General features: G+C 38.4%; 2 protein-coding genes across 3 annotated transcripts; both read right to left on the bottom strand.

Moving 5' to 3' along the window:
• Positions 1–1496: 1496 nt before the first annotated feature.
• On the bottom strand, positions 1497–7088 carry LOC18437834 (putative anion transporter 4, chloroplastic). 2 transcript variants are annotated; one of them, XM_006848033.4, is made up of 8 exons: positions 6400–7088; positions 4744–4970; positions 4190–4562; positions 3608–3652; positions 3349–3495; positions 2350–2487; positions 2226–2259; positions 1497–1969 (listed from the first exon to the last, which is right to left on the bottom strand). In XM_006848033.4, the coding sequence occupies exons 1-8, from the start codon at positions 6865–6867 to the stop codon at positions 1794–1796; spliced, it is 1608 nt and encodes a 535-aa protein (XP_006848096.3). In that variant the 5' UTR covers positions 6868–7088; the 3' UTR covers positions 1497–1793. The 2 variants fall into 2 exon arrangements, with proteins under 2 accessions (XP_006848096.3, XP_020525348.1); XM_020669689.2 differs by having other exon boundaries at positions 4744–4983; positions 6400–6942.
• Positions 7089–7725: 637 nt separating this feature from the next.
• TADA (tRNA arginine adenosine deaminase) lies at positions 7726–17547 on the bottom strand. Its single transcript, XM_006848034.4, has 4 exons — positions 13750–17547; positions 13211–13298; positions 8724–8851; positions 7726–8244 (listed from the first exon to the last, which is right to left on the bottom strand). Exons 1-4 carry the CDS (start codon positions 17199–17201, stop codon positions 7962–7964), a joined length of 3951 nt encoding a protein of 1316 aa, XP_006848097.3. The 5' UTR covers positions 17202–17547; the 3' UTR covers positions 7726–7961.
• Between the last annotated feature and the right edge of the window lie 645 nt (positions 17548–18192).

Below are 18192 nucleotides of genomic sequence, written 5' to 3'. Positions count from 1 at the left end.
AAACCTTTTCCAGTATTACAAAATATTGTTTTTCAAAATAGTTAAAAAACATTGATCAAGGATTGAAATTTCTAAGTACAAATTTTTATATTTTTTAGGAATGCTAACTTGGACCTCAGGAATGGAACTTAAAAGAATACTGCTTTTTAATCCAAAAATGTCCAAAGACATCCTATAATGTTCTAGTCCTTGAGGTAAAGAAATGCACACGATTAGGACTTACCAATTTTTTGGTATTTAGGAAGGCAGAGTCATCATTGCCTATTAAAAATTTGGTTGAAGTCCAAAATAAAATTTCTTGAACTGTGATACGCTTTAAATTGTGAGTTCACGTGATTGTAATCTTGCATTAAAAATTGAATGTTCTACCCTAAAAATGCTGTGATAAATTTCGATCGAAATCAATAGTTTCTATATAGAGGGGGAAGTAGGTGTGCAAAAAAGAAAATATAGGAAATCTAATAAAAAAAAACAGAAAGAAAAAAGGAAAATGATGGAGCGTTGGGTCATAGGACTAGGAGATATTAAGATTGAGAAGGTCCATGTAATTGGAAAGAATTGACCGACTCTAGAATTGTTGTATCAATGAGCCCGTTTTAAGTTTGTGATTTCTCGTACCTTAAACATGTGTTTCCTGCCAAATGCATGAATTTGGTAAAGGAAAACCAAGAGTCTGAATTTATAACCCATGAGTTCGTTCCGAAAAATGAAACTAGGTGACCCATCATTTTTTTGGTTCACAATAAACGCTGAACTTTTGAGCAGCTAAGCAATAGAATGGACCTTGGGATGTAGTGCTACAAACTTAATCAACTTAGAAAAATGATTTGATAGGGCTGCAACTCTATCAAAATAAGTAACGCCTTCCTTTGTAAATAACAAACTGTAATTTGAAGATTTGAGGTGAGACTTTATTTTATTTTTATAAAGTCTAGGCCTCATAGAAACCTAACTTACCAAATCAAAACCCCAAGCCCAAATCAATACGTAGTAGTTTTCTCTCTCAACAATTTATGCTTCTTGCATAATGATCTCTATCTCTCACAACCTCTTTCACACCGTGCTGTCTCAACCAAATCTCACTAGTTGCTTTCATCCGATCAACTAAAAGATCTCTCTCTCGTTTTTTGTACGCCAGAAGCAAACCCCACCTACACACCCAAAATCTATAATATGCGGTCCAGAGGCCTCTAACTGGACCACGTTTCTACAACATATGGTCTAAAGGCTGGACCATATTTCTACAATATGCATTATAAAGTATCCATCTACAAGATCAATGCAAATAGGTGGTCCATCTAAAAACAATGGTAACTAACAGTCCAAATGTTTGTTTTCTTAATATAATAGAAAACTATTTTTGGACAACATTTCTACATATGCGATCCAAAAAATGTAAAGGTGTTCTATCTGAAAACTAACGGTCCACATGTTTTCTTACTAAAATTATTATTTCTAGATTTTACCATTTATTTTATTTTTCCATATTCATGATCTTCATGTTAAAGATTATATATTTTCTGAAAATTAGGATCAAATTACATTTAAAAAATACATTTATTGCCAATCCCGTATTTCTCCAATACGTGAGCTTGCCGCAGGCTAACCGCATCCAAAAAAAAAAAAAACACCCCCTCTCTAATTCTCGAGCCTCTTTGAAAAAGACATAAGTAAAAAATAATCTCTTTCTCTCATACACAGCCAACGTAGCTGCTAGGCCCCTGAATGAGAAACAATTACATGGTGCAAAACGTCATTGGAAGTGAGGCTCGCTCGCCACAAGGGTGATTTTATCAATCGAAAACCACCTGTTCACCTGTAGCAAAGAGGTTCCAGAAAAGAGCAGAGAGCAAATAGAGTGAAGCAGTAAGAGTGAGAAAGCCATGGAAGGAACCTATCAGCTCCACAAAGAAACCCACTCCAACCGTCCCCAGGATAGCTGCCAACGTCCCAGCCGTATTCGATAGACCTGTGGACATATCCCACATCCATTACAACACCACCCAACCCCCGAGAGAGAGAGAGAGAGAGAGAGAGTAACGGATACCCCTTGGTCACCCAGGAAGAAGTTACCCTCTCTGTGATTTCTATGGGACATCATAGGAGAAGAAAAGTACCATGTAAAACCCCAAGGGACCCAACCATAAGTCTCTCAAAAAACTAAGAAGCACTATGACATTTGATCGGAAAAGCAGTATAGTAAAAGCATATCAGAAGAAAAATACCATGTAAAACACCAGTATACTGTGGAGCAATCTCCTGATCACATGAGAGAGAAACAGTTAGAAAGGCCATTAACATGAATAAAAACAAACACCAAATTGAACAGCCTTCTCTATTTCTCCTTACCTGGATATTTACTAGAAAACCAGCATGGCCAAAAGACTTCAATCCAAGAGCCACCATAAGCCAAATGGAAGCAATAGAAGGGGACTTTGCTGAATTTAAACCAAGAAGGCAAATCCCAGGACCAACAAAGCCAATTGACTAAAAAAACAGCAATATAGAGGAGTTTATTATCATAATTGAAACAAGCGAAATTTGGGTTTTGACCCCGTAAAAACGAACACACATTAATAATTTTAGACCTGATTACTTAAGATTTTTGACCAGTGGGCCAACTTGATCTGGGCCGGACCCAGGCCGTGCTGGGTCAAGTCTCTTAGACACGGACCAGAACGCTTGGGTTCAGACCAGGAACAGGTCACCACACTTGTTTGCACCCCTAGCAATGATATTACTTCAACCAATTTTTTTTTTTGGATGCTGTTGACTGTTGCATTGAAAGAAGGGAATAAATACAATGGTGCATAGAGGGAAACCACACACCGGGCCTCTCGCCAAAAGAATGGACTTCCCCAAAAGGGTAGCCCTATACAAAAAATGGGTAAGGCCTAGCACAAAAACCCAATACTTCAACCATTTTTAAGTCACAAATTTTCAGAGGGGTATATTACAGTAGATAAAGGGAATCAAGTAAAACATGTGAAGCACGAATCTTAAGCATAATGCTGGCATTAACTGCTAACTTTCATCTGTCTCCTTGATAAAATGTTTTCTCAAAGATGATAAATGATCATAGAAAAACCTACGATTGTATGTGTTATTGTGAATACAACCAATTGAGAGATGGTGATAAAGAGAATGGGGCACACGAACACGTGTCATTACCGAAATGGTAGCTCTGCTCTCTCCATCACCGTCCATCAATTGATTACACTATCATTTATTACCAAATCAACAAAGCTTTTCAATGATCATATGGATCATAGCATATTTCACCTTTCTCACAACTGATGGAAAGTAAAAGACAAATGAGCCATATTGTAACATTTGCCTTTGAATTACCTGCATAACCTTGCGAGTAAATGTGACACTGAAACCAGATCGAATCAACATATCTGAGGCAGCACCTGCAACATAGCCTAGAGTCGCCATCATAAACCATGGGAATGCACTAAACCATGCTGCTTGCCTAAGGTCTACATGATAAATCTGTTGCACGGAAGACCACACCCAATGTTACAGGATTATGGATGAACAATATCGAAGTAACTAGAAACTTGCTATAGATAACATACTACTAAGACACTGAGATGAACCTTACTGTGTTGAAGTAAATGGGCATCCATGAGAGAACGATAAAGTAACCCTGCAAATAGAGAAAAAGAAAAGAGTATATTATCATACATCACATTAAATTAAACACATCTTTTTTTTTTGTGTGTGTGTATGTATATTGGTGGGTGAGGAAGGGAGGATTTTTTGGGAGGGGGGAGAGAGACCCAATTAAGGATGTACAAAGTAATATTCAACCATTACATGAAAGTATGCTGAAGTCCATTTGATTATTCTTTTTATGAATAGTCCATTTGATTATTTGAAAACCATATAATCATTAAGGACACCACCATCAATTGAAATGGTAGTCAGTGATGACAAAGAGTGGGATCCACCATTCAAATCACTCCCTTTTCTTGAGGGTCCTACTCTCTCTCCATCATCATCCATCATTTCATTGGATGATAATGACCCCAGGAAATATGGTTTTCCAAAGTCCATTGGATTGTAATTTTTTGTTTTTTTGAGGCCGTTCATTGGATTGCAATATTCTTCCTCATCGTGGAATAGAATAACTTTATAATCTCCACACCGAGATATTAAAGAGATAAAGTGCAAAAGGAATTACCCAGCTGTGCATAGCATTTGCACACATAAGAGCCCATACAGGTAACTTTGATAGTAGAACCTTGAAAGGAGGTAAACCTTTAGCACTTTTTGGTAACTTCATTGCAGTAGACCCCGAAGGTCCTGGCCTCTTGTCTAGGATATAATCCAACTCATATTTTGATATTTGAGGATGAAGCATAGGAGTACTTGATGTTGCAGATACCCATACCAAAACCCAAAGAAACCCACACAACCCAAATATCACAAATGGTCCAAACACTCCAATCTGAGACATGATAATAGGGGATACAATGAGCCCAATTGCACACCCTAGTTGAAATCCAGCCATTGCAAGAGCAACAGCCCTTGATCGCTCTGTTCGAGGAAACCACCTATAAGAGAGATTAAGTTCAATGACTAACAACATAAGTTAGCAATTTAGAGAGAGAGAGAGAGAGAGTAAAGCAAACTAAGAAGCACATAAATTAAAGAGCATGCTTACCACTAGCGTGAACCAAATTAAGGACCAGGCCCAACCAAGATATATTAGCATGAAGATTAAAGGTGCAATACCTTGAGACCATGTTGTTCATGCTAGGAAGAGCCACACCTTCAGCAACACCAAGCAAAACTCGCATGGCAAGTAGGGCCAACAGTGAGTGGTTTGCAGCCCATGGAGTAAGAAAAGTGGCAACTGACCATATGGCCACACCCCATGCCATGACTATCTTACCACCGTAATAATCAACCAGCATTCCTCCAGCTATAGGTGATATTAAGTATCCCCATAGAAAAGATGACTGCGATTAGTAGCTGCAATGAATTAGGAACTAGAGGACATCAACCAACAATAAGGTTCTATCATACCACAGTTCAAAAATAGTTATCAGTTAGCTATACTATAAATTCAGGGAAAGAAACAATTTGATAAATGATTATCAGCTAGCAACTTAAACAATCATGGAAGCAGACCAAATATTCAAAATGGTTATTAGCTAGCAGCTTAAGCAGGCAACTTATACAATAAAAAAGCAGACCAAAATTTGTAAATGGCCATCAGTTAGCAACTTAAAGAGCCCGAAATTTATAAATGGCTGTTGGAATAGCACCTTTTATGATTGGAAATGGTAAGGAGGCTCGCTGAAGAAGACCCATGTCCAAACAAAAGTAGTACATTGGAAATTAAAATCATCACAACCACAATACAAAGGGAAAGTATGTTATAATCCAATGTAGTATGGAGAACCATAGATAGAGAGTGGGATCCACTGTCATGGTCATGTTGTGTTCTCGTAGATACCACTCTCTGTGCATCACCATCCAAATTACTTCAATGGATGGTGATGACTCAATTGGATTATGGGTACATTGGATTATCATATACTTCCCCAACAATATAAACCTGTAACACATCTAGCTTTTCATGAAAAGCACAAAAGTAGATGATTAAGGTATCGTATTTAGCTAAAGTACTAGAAACTTTTCAGTTAAACAAAAAGTGATCAAAGATTTGTTTCGAGAATTTTTTTATCATGCATTGAATCCAGAATAAAAAAATGGAGAGGGTAAGATTGTAGGTGCCAAAACTTTACATATCTACTTTAATTAGCATTATAGACACTGAACATGAAGTCATAAACAATTGGGAAGGTATGAAGAAAAATTTGCGCGACTCTCAATTTTGCCGCTTGTATTATATTAAAGAACTTAAGCAGTTCATAACAATGAGACTGTGATACTGATTACGATCATATCAGCAACTCCCCCACTTGTCACATACACATGGAGAGAGAGAGAGAGAGAGAGAGAGAGAGAGAGAGAGAGAGAGAGAGAGAGAGGGGTGGACCCATCCTCCTTCCAGGCAATTAAGTTACGCATAGTTAATAGATCAAAACGCATATACAGATACAGAGACTGATGAATTAGTCAATTCAGTGGACAATCAAGTAAAATTCAACATTGCTGCTATTTTCCAATAGTCAATTTTACCAACTTTAATTTAATTCTTCTCAATATCAATGACCAGATTTCTCAGAGAGAGAGAGAGAGAGCAACCAGAAAGGCACTATCCATATTCAATCAAGTCACACATCGCAAATAACAGAGATAAGAGAGAGAGAGAGAGAGAGAGAGAGAGAGAGAAGAGAGAGAGAGAGAGAGAGAGAGAGAGAGAGAGAGAGAGAGAGAGAGAGAGAGAGAGAGAGAGAGAGAGAGAATGGTGAAACTTACCTGAACCACTCCAGCGAAACTCTTGCTCCAGCCATGAGTCATCGACAAAGGAACAATCACAACTGACATCACAACTCTATCAGCATTGCACAGAGCTAGAGCTAATCCAAGCATGGCCACTACCTTCACCCTCTCCGAAGTGATGAACTCCAAAGCACTCGAACCCTGCAAACCACCACTAGAAACCCTAGATTCCTCCGCAAATGAGGAAGATCCATTGCCGGAATCAGGAAGCTCGCTGTACCCTGTAATGGAGAATCGCCGGAATTTATTGCCAGCATTTGGCGGGAAAATTTTCCGGCGACTCCGCAGATGATGGCCTCTGAAGATTTCTGGACTCCAGAGACAAGAATGGCTAAGAAGTTGATGGTTTCTATGGCCCAAATTTGAGGAATTTGCAGGAGAAGAAGCTAGGGTTTTACGAGAGAGAATTAGGGTTTGATGATTCACGGGGAGAAGAAGGTTCATCGTCTTCGGCGAGAAGTAAAAATAGAAAGGGAAAATTCAGGGAAAACTGAAGTAAAGAGGGGGCGGGAATTTACTGGCTTTGCGCTAATTTTCACTGGATACTTATATCCAAAAGATATTATGCTCCCGCGTGAGAATGGTGTACATTTACCCCCACGGGGAAAACTCCCACTAGGATTAATTTTAGGATCCCAAATTTTGGGATGTAATATCTTCATTCCGTAGATTAAACTTCGTAAAAGTAATTTTTTAATTGAACCCTCCGTGTGCTTGAAAATATAATATCTCATAATTGAAAAAGACCATCTAATTTTTAGAAATAGAGATCTAAGTGTTATGAAATTTAAATTTTAAATTTTTTACTGTCAAAATAATCATCTAGTATACTTAAGTAGTTCTCAAAATTTCATATTAAAAATACCTTCATAAATAGATCTTCTAACCAAGGGAGCAGATGTACACTATAAGTCCACACAGGAGTGTATCAAAGTTCAATTTCAAAGGTTCAATGTCGTTATTATAGTCTATTCTCCCACTAGTGCATACTGTTTATTCACTCCTTCAGGTAAAACCCAATGCAAAAGCAACTCTAGGACTTGAAAAATTGGATAGAAAAAGTAGAACCCCCACTTCCATCCTACCTCAAAATAAACTACTGAACAAATTATAAGAACGAAAAAGAAAACGGCCGGGAGAGGGGGGGAAGAAAGAGCTTAACAGGAAACTAATTGTTTTCTAATGGTACAAAAATTTCACAATCACTATTAAGTATTAAATATGAAATCAGGTATGGAGGAAAGACAATCCCTAATCATTAGATTTCACATATGACATTCAACCATGATTGTGACCTTCTTATACTAAAAAATATTTTTATTTGTCTACAGTCTCATGAAACAGCCTGATTGGTATAACGTTGCCATTAACAAAGTAAGAAAAAATAACTTGTAAAAAGAGAACAAATAAATACATTTCTAATAATGCTAGATTTCATAGAAATCAAGAGGAAATAACGGAGAAAGAGAAGGAAAGAAGCTCAAGATGCATATAATGTTACGGACTCAATAGTTAGAAAAAGGCATGTCCCGAGAGTCCTACGAACAAAACATCATGCCAAAAGCGTCATGAATTTTGGTGAGGAATTTGGAAGGGTGGTTTGACACAGGAAGCCAAGAAGGTTCAGGTGGTGGGGTCTCTGGTTTTTTCTTGGCCTTCCTTCTTAGTTGGAAGAACTCTTGCATCACCTCTGAGCATTCCGTAGCCAAAACTCCACGCCTAACTGTTATGTTGGGGTGGAAAGGATGGATAGGACCTGCCCTTTGGTTCAATTGATCCGACCCACTTTTCCCTTCTTCACCTGCACCAGAAGGAAAAAGGCTGCAAATTGCACAAATTTTAGAGTGAGAAAGAGCTAGAGCAACAATGCTGCAGAATAGATCATGAGAAAGAGAACAAGGAGAGAGAAAGGAAATGGGCGGCAAAACACATCTTAGAGAGAGAGAGAGAGAGAGAGCAAAATAGTCTTCATGCACGTTAACAAAGTTAAAACAAAGGGCACGCTTGGTATGCGTGAAAATACTAATGTGACAGTATTTTTACATGAAAGAATTACTCATGTGATTAGGTGTGGGAGTTTTTTCACACCAATTGGTTCTGACGCAATTTCTCACACCAAGTGCTGTGAAAAAACTCCCACATGTAATCACATGAGAGAGTTCTTTCATGCAAAAATACTTTCACGGAAGTATTTCAAGCATACCAAACTTGCCCTAAAAGAAACAGGTTATGAAATTCCTTAGCAAGGTATGGCACCTCCAGATATGAACTTGTTGATAATAATATCATATAATACATACCTGACCCAACTACCATCAGCTCCTAAGAGCCTGTTAGGAGCCCCCCATACCACAACATCAATCCTAGCTTGAAGAATGGCCCCCGCACACATGGGGCATGGCTCAAGTGTCACATAAAGGGTAGTATCCTAAAAACCACAAGCAAAATAGAGGTGAACGCATGGAATAACACAAGAATCACAAGTCAACAAAACACATTTATAAAGAGCGGTTCCATGTTTGTGGTGTTTCTGGGTCATAAGGCATTTCAGAAGTGATTCGAGTACTTTACAGAGATGGGATATTGTAAAAGTTTCAGAAAGAAGTTTGGGAATCATATGATATTGAAGAAAAGCCTGCAGAAAATTGCTCCACTTCGGATATCCACATAGTTTATCATCATTCATATTGAGCATACACACTGACAATTGTGCATGTGTGAGAGCATGCATGCATGTGAATGTATTGTGCGTGTGTAAATGTGCGCACAAACAAAATTGGGGTATTTTGGATCATTCAAATCTTAGGAAATATCTTGAATACATAGGAAAGAAAGGTATTTTGGAGTGTATTAAAAATGTCAGGGCGAGGGAAAAGAAATGTTGGAGAGACCGATATATGTGATGAGGAAATAGACTCAGTTAAAAAGTAAGAACAGGTCACGATATCTCTCTTGCAACGAGTCCCCTTCATATGCACATACATATATAGAGACAAACTAATGTGTATGTGACCAAAGACTGGTAATCACTCATGATGGTCAAGTGTAACTTCATTTGTGGCCTTGTGGTGTATCTATCCCACATAATTATAAGTTACAAACCAACCATACGATAAAGCTAGTAAAAATTGCATGAGACAGTACACTCTATTGGGGCATTTCCCTCCATGGGCACGACTGAATTTATGCCAACATCAAGTGGCAAAACATTCTAAATTTAAGAAAACATACATTTGTGGTTTCTAAGGGGAAATTTAGTATATTAGGTAAAACAGATATGTCCTAGTATTGCTCCAATTGTTCAATTAAATTGAAACATTATATCCTTGTTAAGGGCACCTTTGGTATGAAAGGAAAGACTAATGCCTACACAATAATGCTCTAACATGGAAATCTAACAATTTGGTGTATGAAACAGTTGTGAGAAAGGGCATGAAAAATTTACAGAACACAGAGACACAAAATATTCAATACTCTATTAATGAACAAAGGTACAGTAGAAACAATATACATCAACCAATATGGTGTAAAAAAAAATGTTTGTCAATCCACTATAATCCTATGATATCTTGTTTATGTCATATCGGGTTCTGATTAAAAAAATAAAAAAAACAAAAACAAAAAGAACACAAATCTATGATAGCTCATACCACCCCTGCCCCCGAATCCCTAAGTGGAGGAATCAGCAACTTTTTAGCATCCATGGGAACAGGACACTACTAGCAAATTGATCGTCTCAAAGATCTGCAGCAAACTCCTCCAAGGTGCTACTACCTTATGTCTCACAAATCTAAGGTCGCAAGCCTCAGTATCAATGTTTGACAAAATGGCTTAGGGACAGAACTTGGAAACTGGCAGAGCCAAGACAATCAGGCGAGTCTGAGTCCACTTGCCCGAGTTCGTCTTGAGTTGGTCAAGACCCCATAAAATAGGAAACATGGGGAAAATAAGCAAATAAAAAAATCATAGAAGTCATAAACAGTAGATACAAGATGGAAATGGAAAAACAAATTTAACTACATCAATTCTATAAACTTAGATTGTAAAAAAAAAATGAAATTTACCTAAAATTTTGAGGGCAGTCTTCCAACCTTTGCTCTAGAGATAAATCGATGCCTCCAATTTTTGTCAAAGCTTCCTTTGACACCCCAAATCAAAACCCCCAAACCAGATTTGGATTTGAGTTCTGACCTTGTTGATCCGAGCTCTTAAAAGTTTCAGGTGAAGAGTAAATCCGAAATAAAAACTCACAAATCCGAGATAAATTGTATTTCAGGTTAGAAACAAGTTTATGATTGGATGAAGAACCTAAAAAAGGGTACAAATTTCATAAAAAATCAACCGATGACAGCCAAGAAATCACAATTTTTCAAGTGAGCAAAAGCAGCAAAACCTACATCAAAATCTTTGATATCTCAAATCTGTGGACTTTGATGGTTTTTGCACAAATGTGATCCATCCGTGGATATATCTACGGGCAAATTTTGAACATAAATGGTCAAATCTATGATCAAAGATGAAGAAATATTATATACTCCCTGAGTTGGGGGTTATTTTGGGCTCGGTACCCTAGCTCGAGTGACTCCAGAGAGTCTGAGACAGCTCTTCTTAGTCGGAGAACACTGTTCAGGATTTCATACACTCCCTATCATGTTGGCAGCAATCATTGAGAAATGTGAAGGTAAAGAAGTTGCCACATGCTTAGCTAGAGTTTATGCAGCCTAGGGCCCTGGGCATAAGGACAAACAGGAAGCTCAAAGCAAACTAGGAACTTTCTATTTTTCTGTACCGAAAGATTCTCTTTTATTACCAAACAAACAGAAAAGAACTCCATTTTAAGGTCAAAAGGATTGGCAAGAGTTGCTTAGAACTACAAAGAACTCAACAGTGTCTCTGTACATGCAGCAGGAAATTTGAACTCGGTGCCGAATTTGATCACTGCCAAGTCCAAGTCAACTGCCCAGTCAAACAGTTAACTTGGAAAAACTTACCGAGCTTCTCAAATTTTTGTCTAAGGAAACTTAGACATCTTCTAGTCTTTAAGCAAAACAAGTTGTAAATAATCAAACCCAACTCATCATCTAAGTCATACCCTAAGGCTACCATATTGGAAGGTATCACGTATTAGTCAATTCATCATCATCATCATCAACTGACCTTTATCCCAACTATTTGGGGTCAGTTATATGCATCATGTTTTGCCATTCCGTTCTATCAAGGGCCATACCCTCAATTACAGCACAAGTCACTATATCTTTTCTCACTACTTCCTTCCATGTTCTGTGAGGCCTTCCCCTTGTCTTTTTAAAGCCTTCCATGTATTAGTCAATTGACTCAATTCAACATGGATAATTATTTAAAGGGAAAAACTCGGATACATCTGGAGTTTTTATTTATAAAACTTGCCCTCTTGACAAAATGAGGGCAAGTGGTACTACCACCACGACCTCAACCCCATTCCCAGGGACAACTAAAGGTCAACCATCAAATATTCATAAGAGCCATTACCTTCTCCTCAACCCCATCAACCACCAAACTATATCTACTCTTGTCTTCCGTTTCTAATCACCTTCTCAACCTCCGCACAAAAACATTCACCTCCACCGTTTCACAAGCCAAAAACTCATTTCTCTGAAGGTTCAAACTTCCCAAATCTTTCATGGATACCAAGAACTTTGAGTAAGGAGTAGTAGTGGGATAGAGTGAGAAACTTGGAAAATGCTGTCAGATGTGACAGAATGAAGAGACCAAGGATGTAGAAAATTGTAGGCTGAGTAATTCGGCAGATTGGGATTCCTATATATCTACTCATGCGGTACTTTAGACATTTGCTAATTGCTACCTCATCTTCAAAATTGTAGCCTTCCCATGGCATATGAGCTACTGATACATTTTTTCCCAAAGCAGGTTCCCCACCAACTGTAGCGCATGGGCAATACTTGACGACATAGTTAACACAAAATATGAAGATTCCAAAATCAATACTATAATAATTAAGCAATCGTTGTTTTCTAATATCTGTTTTGAGTCTCCAGTCTATGGCTATATAGGAAAAGTCTTTGATCCAGCAACCTGTCTCCAATGGGTTTCCAAACTGCAACCTGCTAAAAGAGGCTTCGAAACCCAATAATGAGACGCTAAACTACTGAAATTTCTAGTCTCTTAAATAGCTTTTCCCAGACTAACCCTAAACTACCATAGACCTCTCCCTAGTTGTCTTCCCTGACATCATCGAAATATTTAGTTCCAGGAATTTCGTTTGATTTTAGATAAGCACAAAATAATACACGTTTTGAACTAATGATTAGAATGTCTACAACAATAGCAGTGACTGACACTCTAAGATTATAAAATAAAATATTATAATATTTATTAAGAGCCACGAAATAATACAAAGTCACGAAGCAAGTTACGAAGAAGAACAAAGATCATTCTTGGACATCATGAAGTTAACAATGCAAAAACTCTCTTCCATTTCATATCTGAAAACCAGTTTCAGGTGACTGACTAGGTCACCCGCTGGGCTGATACAGATTGGCCGATTCTCCGGTCAAAGTACCCTAAAGAGATATTAAAGTGTAAAATCAGTGGGAGTCACGTGATCAACCAGGTTGTATAGACCCCGATCATCCACCCACCGAACCTGTTCGGGATCGGTTCACGCAAATAAATCAGAGATTTTTAAATCCTGGATAAAACTATAACACTTATCGATCAGATGCATGAGCATGTTATAGGTAGGCTATGTTATCAGGAGCCTGAACAAACAGGGAAAAAGAATGAATACCGCAAGGCGCCAACTTTTGAGCAGATTAGATGCCTCTCTGATGCAAATCATCTCAGCATGGGCAGTTGAATCTCGAGACTCTTCAACACTGCAAATGCATGAAAGAGTTGTAGTGAGTTAAAGCTAGAATATTAATATTTATTATTAATCAATAAAGATAAAAACTTAAGTCAGTAGTTATCGAATTCATTTTTATGAGGGGGTGAGAGGAAATATTATATGCATTATTTTGGCAGAAAAGGTAGAGAGCAGCAGTTAAGACAGCAAAAAGATTGATTTATACAGGAGGAGAATAGATGCATAAAAATACATTCAAGGGATATATGTCATCACCATCCAATGAAATGATCAGTGTCGTGGAGAGAGAGCAAGGCCCACCATTGGGGCATGGTGAGTCCCACGCTCTCTCCATCACCATCCATCATTTCATTTGATGGTGATGACCCAATAACTACCATTTCATAGTCCATTGCAATATATAGTGCAAGAAATTGGTTTCCACTATAAGTTGTAAGGTAGGTTCAAGATTGAATACTTACAGGTTGTAGCCTCGGGCAATTATTTTCCCATTTTGTACTAGTACAGCCCCAACAGGCACTTCCCAATTGTCTCCAGCCTTCTTGGCTTCCGATAAAGCTTCCCGCATGAAGAATTCATCAGCTTTTCTCTGCTCAGTTTCCAATTTGAAGGCTTCCTCCCACAACTCAAACCTTTCTTTCTGGACTTGCATGTTCCTTTTAAGCTTCCTGGCCCTCAGTTCTCCTTCTCTCTCCTCAATCTGAGCATCTTCAAGAAGTCTCGCCCTAGCACTTCCTCCATGCAATTCAGTTATTGAGCTACTAGCACCAGTCTTATCAAACACCACCACTGGTTTATTGGTTTCTACAGGTTTTGCTCCCTCAATGGTTGCTTCTATGAAACTCTGAGGTGATGGTGATACCATATTTTCACTGGTTTCTGAAGATTTTTCTCCTCCAGTTGTGGCTTCAACGAATCTCTGAGGCAATGGGGATTCATAAACAGATGAACTCGAAGAAACCACTTCCTCCAATGTACCCTTCTCATTTCTCATTGAACCATAGTCTTTTCCAGATGTGAAAGACGCCCGTCTTCGAATTGAACCTCTTTCCACATATCCTGTAGAAGTAGAGACCTTAATGTCCTCCTGCGCTACTCTCTCATGCAAATCCACTGCTCCAAAACCTTCTTGCCTCTGATTTAGAGGTTGGTCCACTGGTTTTTTTAGTGGCAATGGGTCTTCTTGCCTACTCATTTTCTCCCTTTTTTTGGAATTATCATCATCTGGTTCATGACCTGAAAACCAGGCCTCACTACCACCTGACTCAGTAGTTGAGCTCTTATTACCAGACTTTGGTGTTGAATGAGAAGGTTCAGTGTGCGTGGGACCCCAACCTTTTCGAATTATATCTGCAATATAAGACCACAGCGACTTGCTTGACCTCTTAACAATGGTATTTCCAGCTGGTAAAGGTGGCTTTCCTGTACCAGCTCCAGTTGTAGAGAGAGCAGATGGGCCTGAAACATCCCACATTTCATCAGACGGCCCCTTTGTCTCGAACCCTTCTATAGAAGGCCCAGAACTATGAGTTATAGTAGCGACAACCCTTGGATTATCCTCCACCAAATGGTCAGAGACAGTTTGATCGGAGAGAGAAAATGTCTGACTAGAAGCTCTTTCTATCTCAACCTCATAAGTTGATTTTCCTTTTTCATGATAATCATGTGAACCTGAGACTTCCTGCCTTTGCTTGTTTGAATTAGTACTCGAAAGGTGATGCTCAACTTGGGATTCTTCTGACCTCTTTTGAACCATACCTCCTGACTCAACTGTTAATTTTTGGCTCGTTTGCCCAGATTCTTCAACCCACTTCGAATTTGAGGTTAAATTTTCATCTTCTTTCTCTCTAATATGGATCGAGTATTTTGGTTTAGTGTCTGAAACATGAGACCCACCAACAAAGCCCTCAGCTTTGTCTCGAATCCTTTGTGAATCTACAACAAATTCTTGCTTTTCTTGTTCAGATTCTTGAACCCCAGTCATCTTTGAAGCGAATTGCTTTTCTTCTCTCCCTGTGATCTGCTTCAGCTGGTGGAACTTAGAGTCTGATTCATGATGCTTGATGATGTATCCTTCTGCTTTATTCTGAACCTTTTGTTGCGAATCTATCATGAGTTCTTGCTGTCTGTGATCAGATTCCTGGACCCAATCCAGCTTTGAGCCTAATTCGTCATTTTCTCGCCCCACAATGTCCACCCCAGAAAGCCTCTGAGACTCTTTTGAAACTCTTTTGATATCAGTTCCTCCAATCCTAGAAAATTCATCATATTGGTCAGCATCTGCTCTATCTCTCACCACATTCTCTGCAGAGTCTCTTACAATACCGACTTTTGAAGAAGCCGAACGCTTTGATAAATCTTCTTTACAAATCACATGATCCTCAAGATTTTCAAATTGATCCTTTACAGTTACATTTGTTCTCTCTCTCCTTATATCATCTTTATGGGCTCTATTATGCATCTCTATATAAGAACTACCCATAACGTCCTGCTGAAGGATCGCTTCCTCTCTCTCGGAGACCGTTCTCCCAGCTGTTAAATTCTTGCTATTACTAGCTGATGCTTCAGAACTGTAAGTATTGATTCTCTCTCTCCTCATCGCCTCATTATTACTCCTTGATGAATCTCTCAATTCAGAGAACCTGACATTTTCTGTTGGATTTATCATTGGTTTCCTTTGCAGATCGCATGATATTGAATAGTTATGGCTCTCTTCTATTCTCGTGGCTCTATGATTATTTACAGTCGATTTATTGGTTTCTTCTAACTCAAAATTGTAGTCTTTTTCAAAACCATGAGAAGAGGTAGTGGACATTTCATTCGATACCCTGTTAAAACCATATGAAGCCCCATAATCTCTCTCATCCACCTTCCTCTCAATTCTCCCTTTCTTATCGGTTTCAGAAGCAACATATGAAGAAGCATAATCTCTCTCATCTACCTTTGCTGAAAATCTCTCTCTCTTATCTCTTTCAGAAACACCAACTTCACGAATATCTGTTTTTTTTTTAGAAACATTAACTTCACGAATATCTGTTATTTGAGATATCCTCGAATTTGATTGATTTTTTATTTCATCTTTCCCTGAAGTTCTCTCTCTCCAATCCGATTCAGAAACCGCATTTTCATGAACCTTTATTTTATGTGAACTTTCTCTCATTAATCCACTGCTCTCTTCCTTGTTACCTTGACATCTTTCTCTCTGAGCTGTTTCAGAAAAACCATCTCGGCGAATCTCCATCTTCTGTGAAGCTTTTGCCCCCAATTCCCTCTTCCTTTCCCCATTTCTCTCAACTTTCTCTCTCTTCTCTCTATCAGAAGCACAATTCTGCATTTCCTCAATTTCCCATGAAAACATTACTTGTGATTCAGCAAACCTTACTCCATTTTTGTTATTGGAGTTTCTTCCATGGCATCTACAGCAACAATCCCCTGTCTCGGTGCAATTTCCATTCTTTTCATCACCCATTAACAGGCCAAGCATTTCATTAACAAACTCTTCTCTCTCCATATCTTCCTCCCACACCATACATGGAAACTTTCTCTCTCTACATTTCCTAAGAGCTCTGCATGACCCATAACTCAACTCTCTCTCTCTAGCAAGCTTTCTCTCTCTAGGAAGCTTAGAATAAGCATTTGGGGCAATCCTACTTTTACACGTCGACCAATATATCAGTGTAGATTGCCTGAGGCCACTGGTTATTCTGGGGCAAAGACCAACCCCATAAAAGGGAAACGCAAAAGCATAGCATTCTGCTCTTCGATTCGAGAGAGAAAAATCGTTCAAAGAGAGAGACGCTCCATCTAAACCATAAGCACAGTGCTCTGTTCTTCCATTAGAGAGAGAAAAATGGTGAAAAGAGAGAGGCCCTCTATCCCTAACCCTCACGGTTGAGCTCAAGTAAGTGTACATGGTGTTCGTGTACTATATCGTTTCTGAGTTTCTTTCATAAGTGTGTATTTGTTCAGGAAAATATGTAGAGAGAGAGATTTGCTCTGGAAAACATGTAGAGAGAGAAAGTTGCTCGGGAAAAGATGCAGAGAGGGAATCAACAGCTGAAATAGATAGTTCGAGACTTACTTGTCGTCTGACCTTTCGAACCTTTGCTGCGACCTGTAGCTTATGCACACATTGACAGTAGAGAGAGAAAGATCTTTCTCTCTCTAGATTCATGTATAGTGTACAGAAAGGGGAGATCTGAGGCCAAAAGCTCTTTGAAGCATGGAACAAAACTCAGACTGAGGGTGGAATCTCTCTCTCCTAAGAGGGACTGTGATGCTTTATCTTGGATATGGATGTCCGGGCGGGTCTTGGCCCGGACCGGGTATTGGTTTGAGTGCACGTTGGACCTTATCAAGTCAGGTCAGGTTGGGTGTGGGTCGAAGTCGAGCTGACTATATAAAAAAAAGAAAAATTTATCTAAGGAAGCAATCTTAAAATGTGGAATTACAAATGTATCTTAAAAATTCATCGGAAAAGGTTGTTTTGATGTTGAAAAACCTTTTAATTAATCATCTCGACATCCAAATGTATGAATATGAATAAAAGAAGATTTGAGTCCAAAAAATAGTGCATCTTGCAACACATTATCTAGACTGTCTATTTTTAAGATTTTCATATGTTTCTATATTTACCTGATTTTAAAGATTTTTTGAGTTTAATATTATATAATTAGAGATGAAAATAGCTTTTAAGAAAATCCTAAAAAAAATTTACACCAAAATTACATATTAAGATAAAATTTGAAGGTGCACCTTAATTGGATTGTTAAAGATTGCAACCTAATAGAAACCACACCCTGTAAAAATTTTAATAACATGAATGGTTATAATTATACATATAATATGAAATTAATAAATTTTTATTTTGAGCAACTCTGGATTTGACCAGGCGAGTTGAGCCT

Source organism: Amborella trichopoda, chromosome 8 (assembly GCF_054954075.1).
Source record: "Amborella trichopoda isolate Santa Cruz 75 chromosome 8, AtrichopodaSantaCruz75HAP2 v2.0, whole genome shotgun sequence".
Classification (NCBI taxonomy): Eukaryota; Viridiplantae; Streptophyta; class Magnoliopsida; order Amborellales; family Amborellaceae; genus Amborella; species Amborella trichopoda.
Note: the sequence above shows the minus strand (reverse complement) of the source record. Positions and strands in the feature narration are given on the sequence as shown.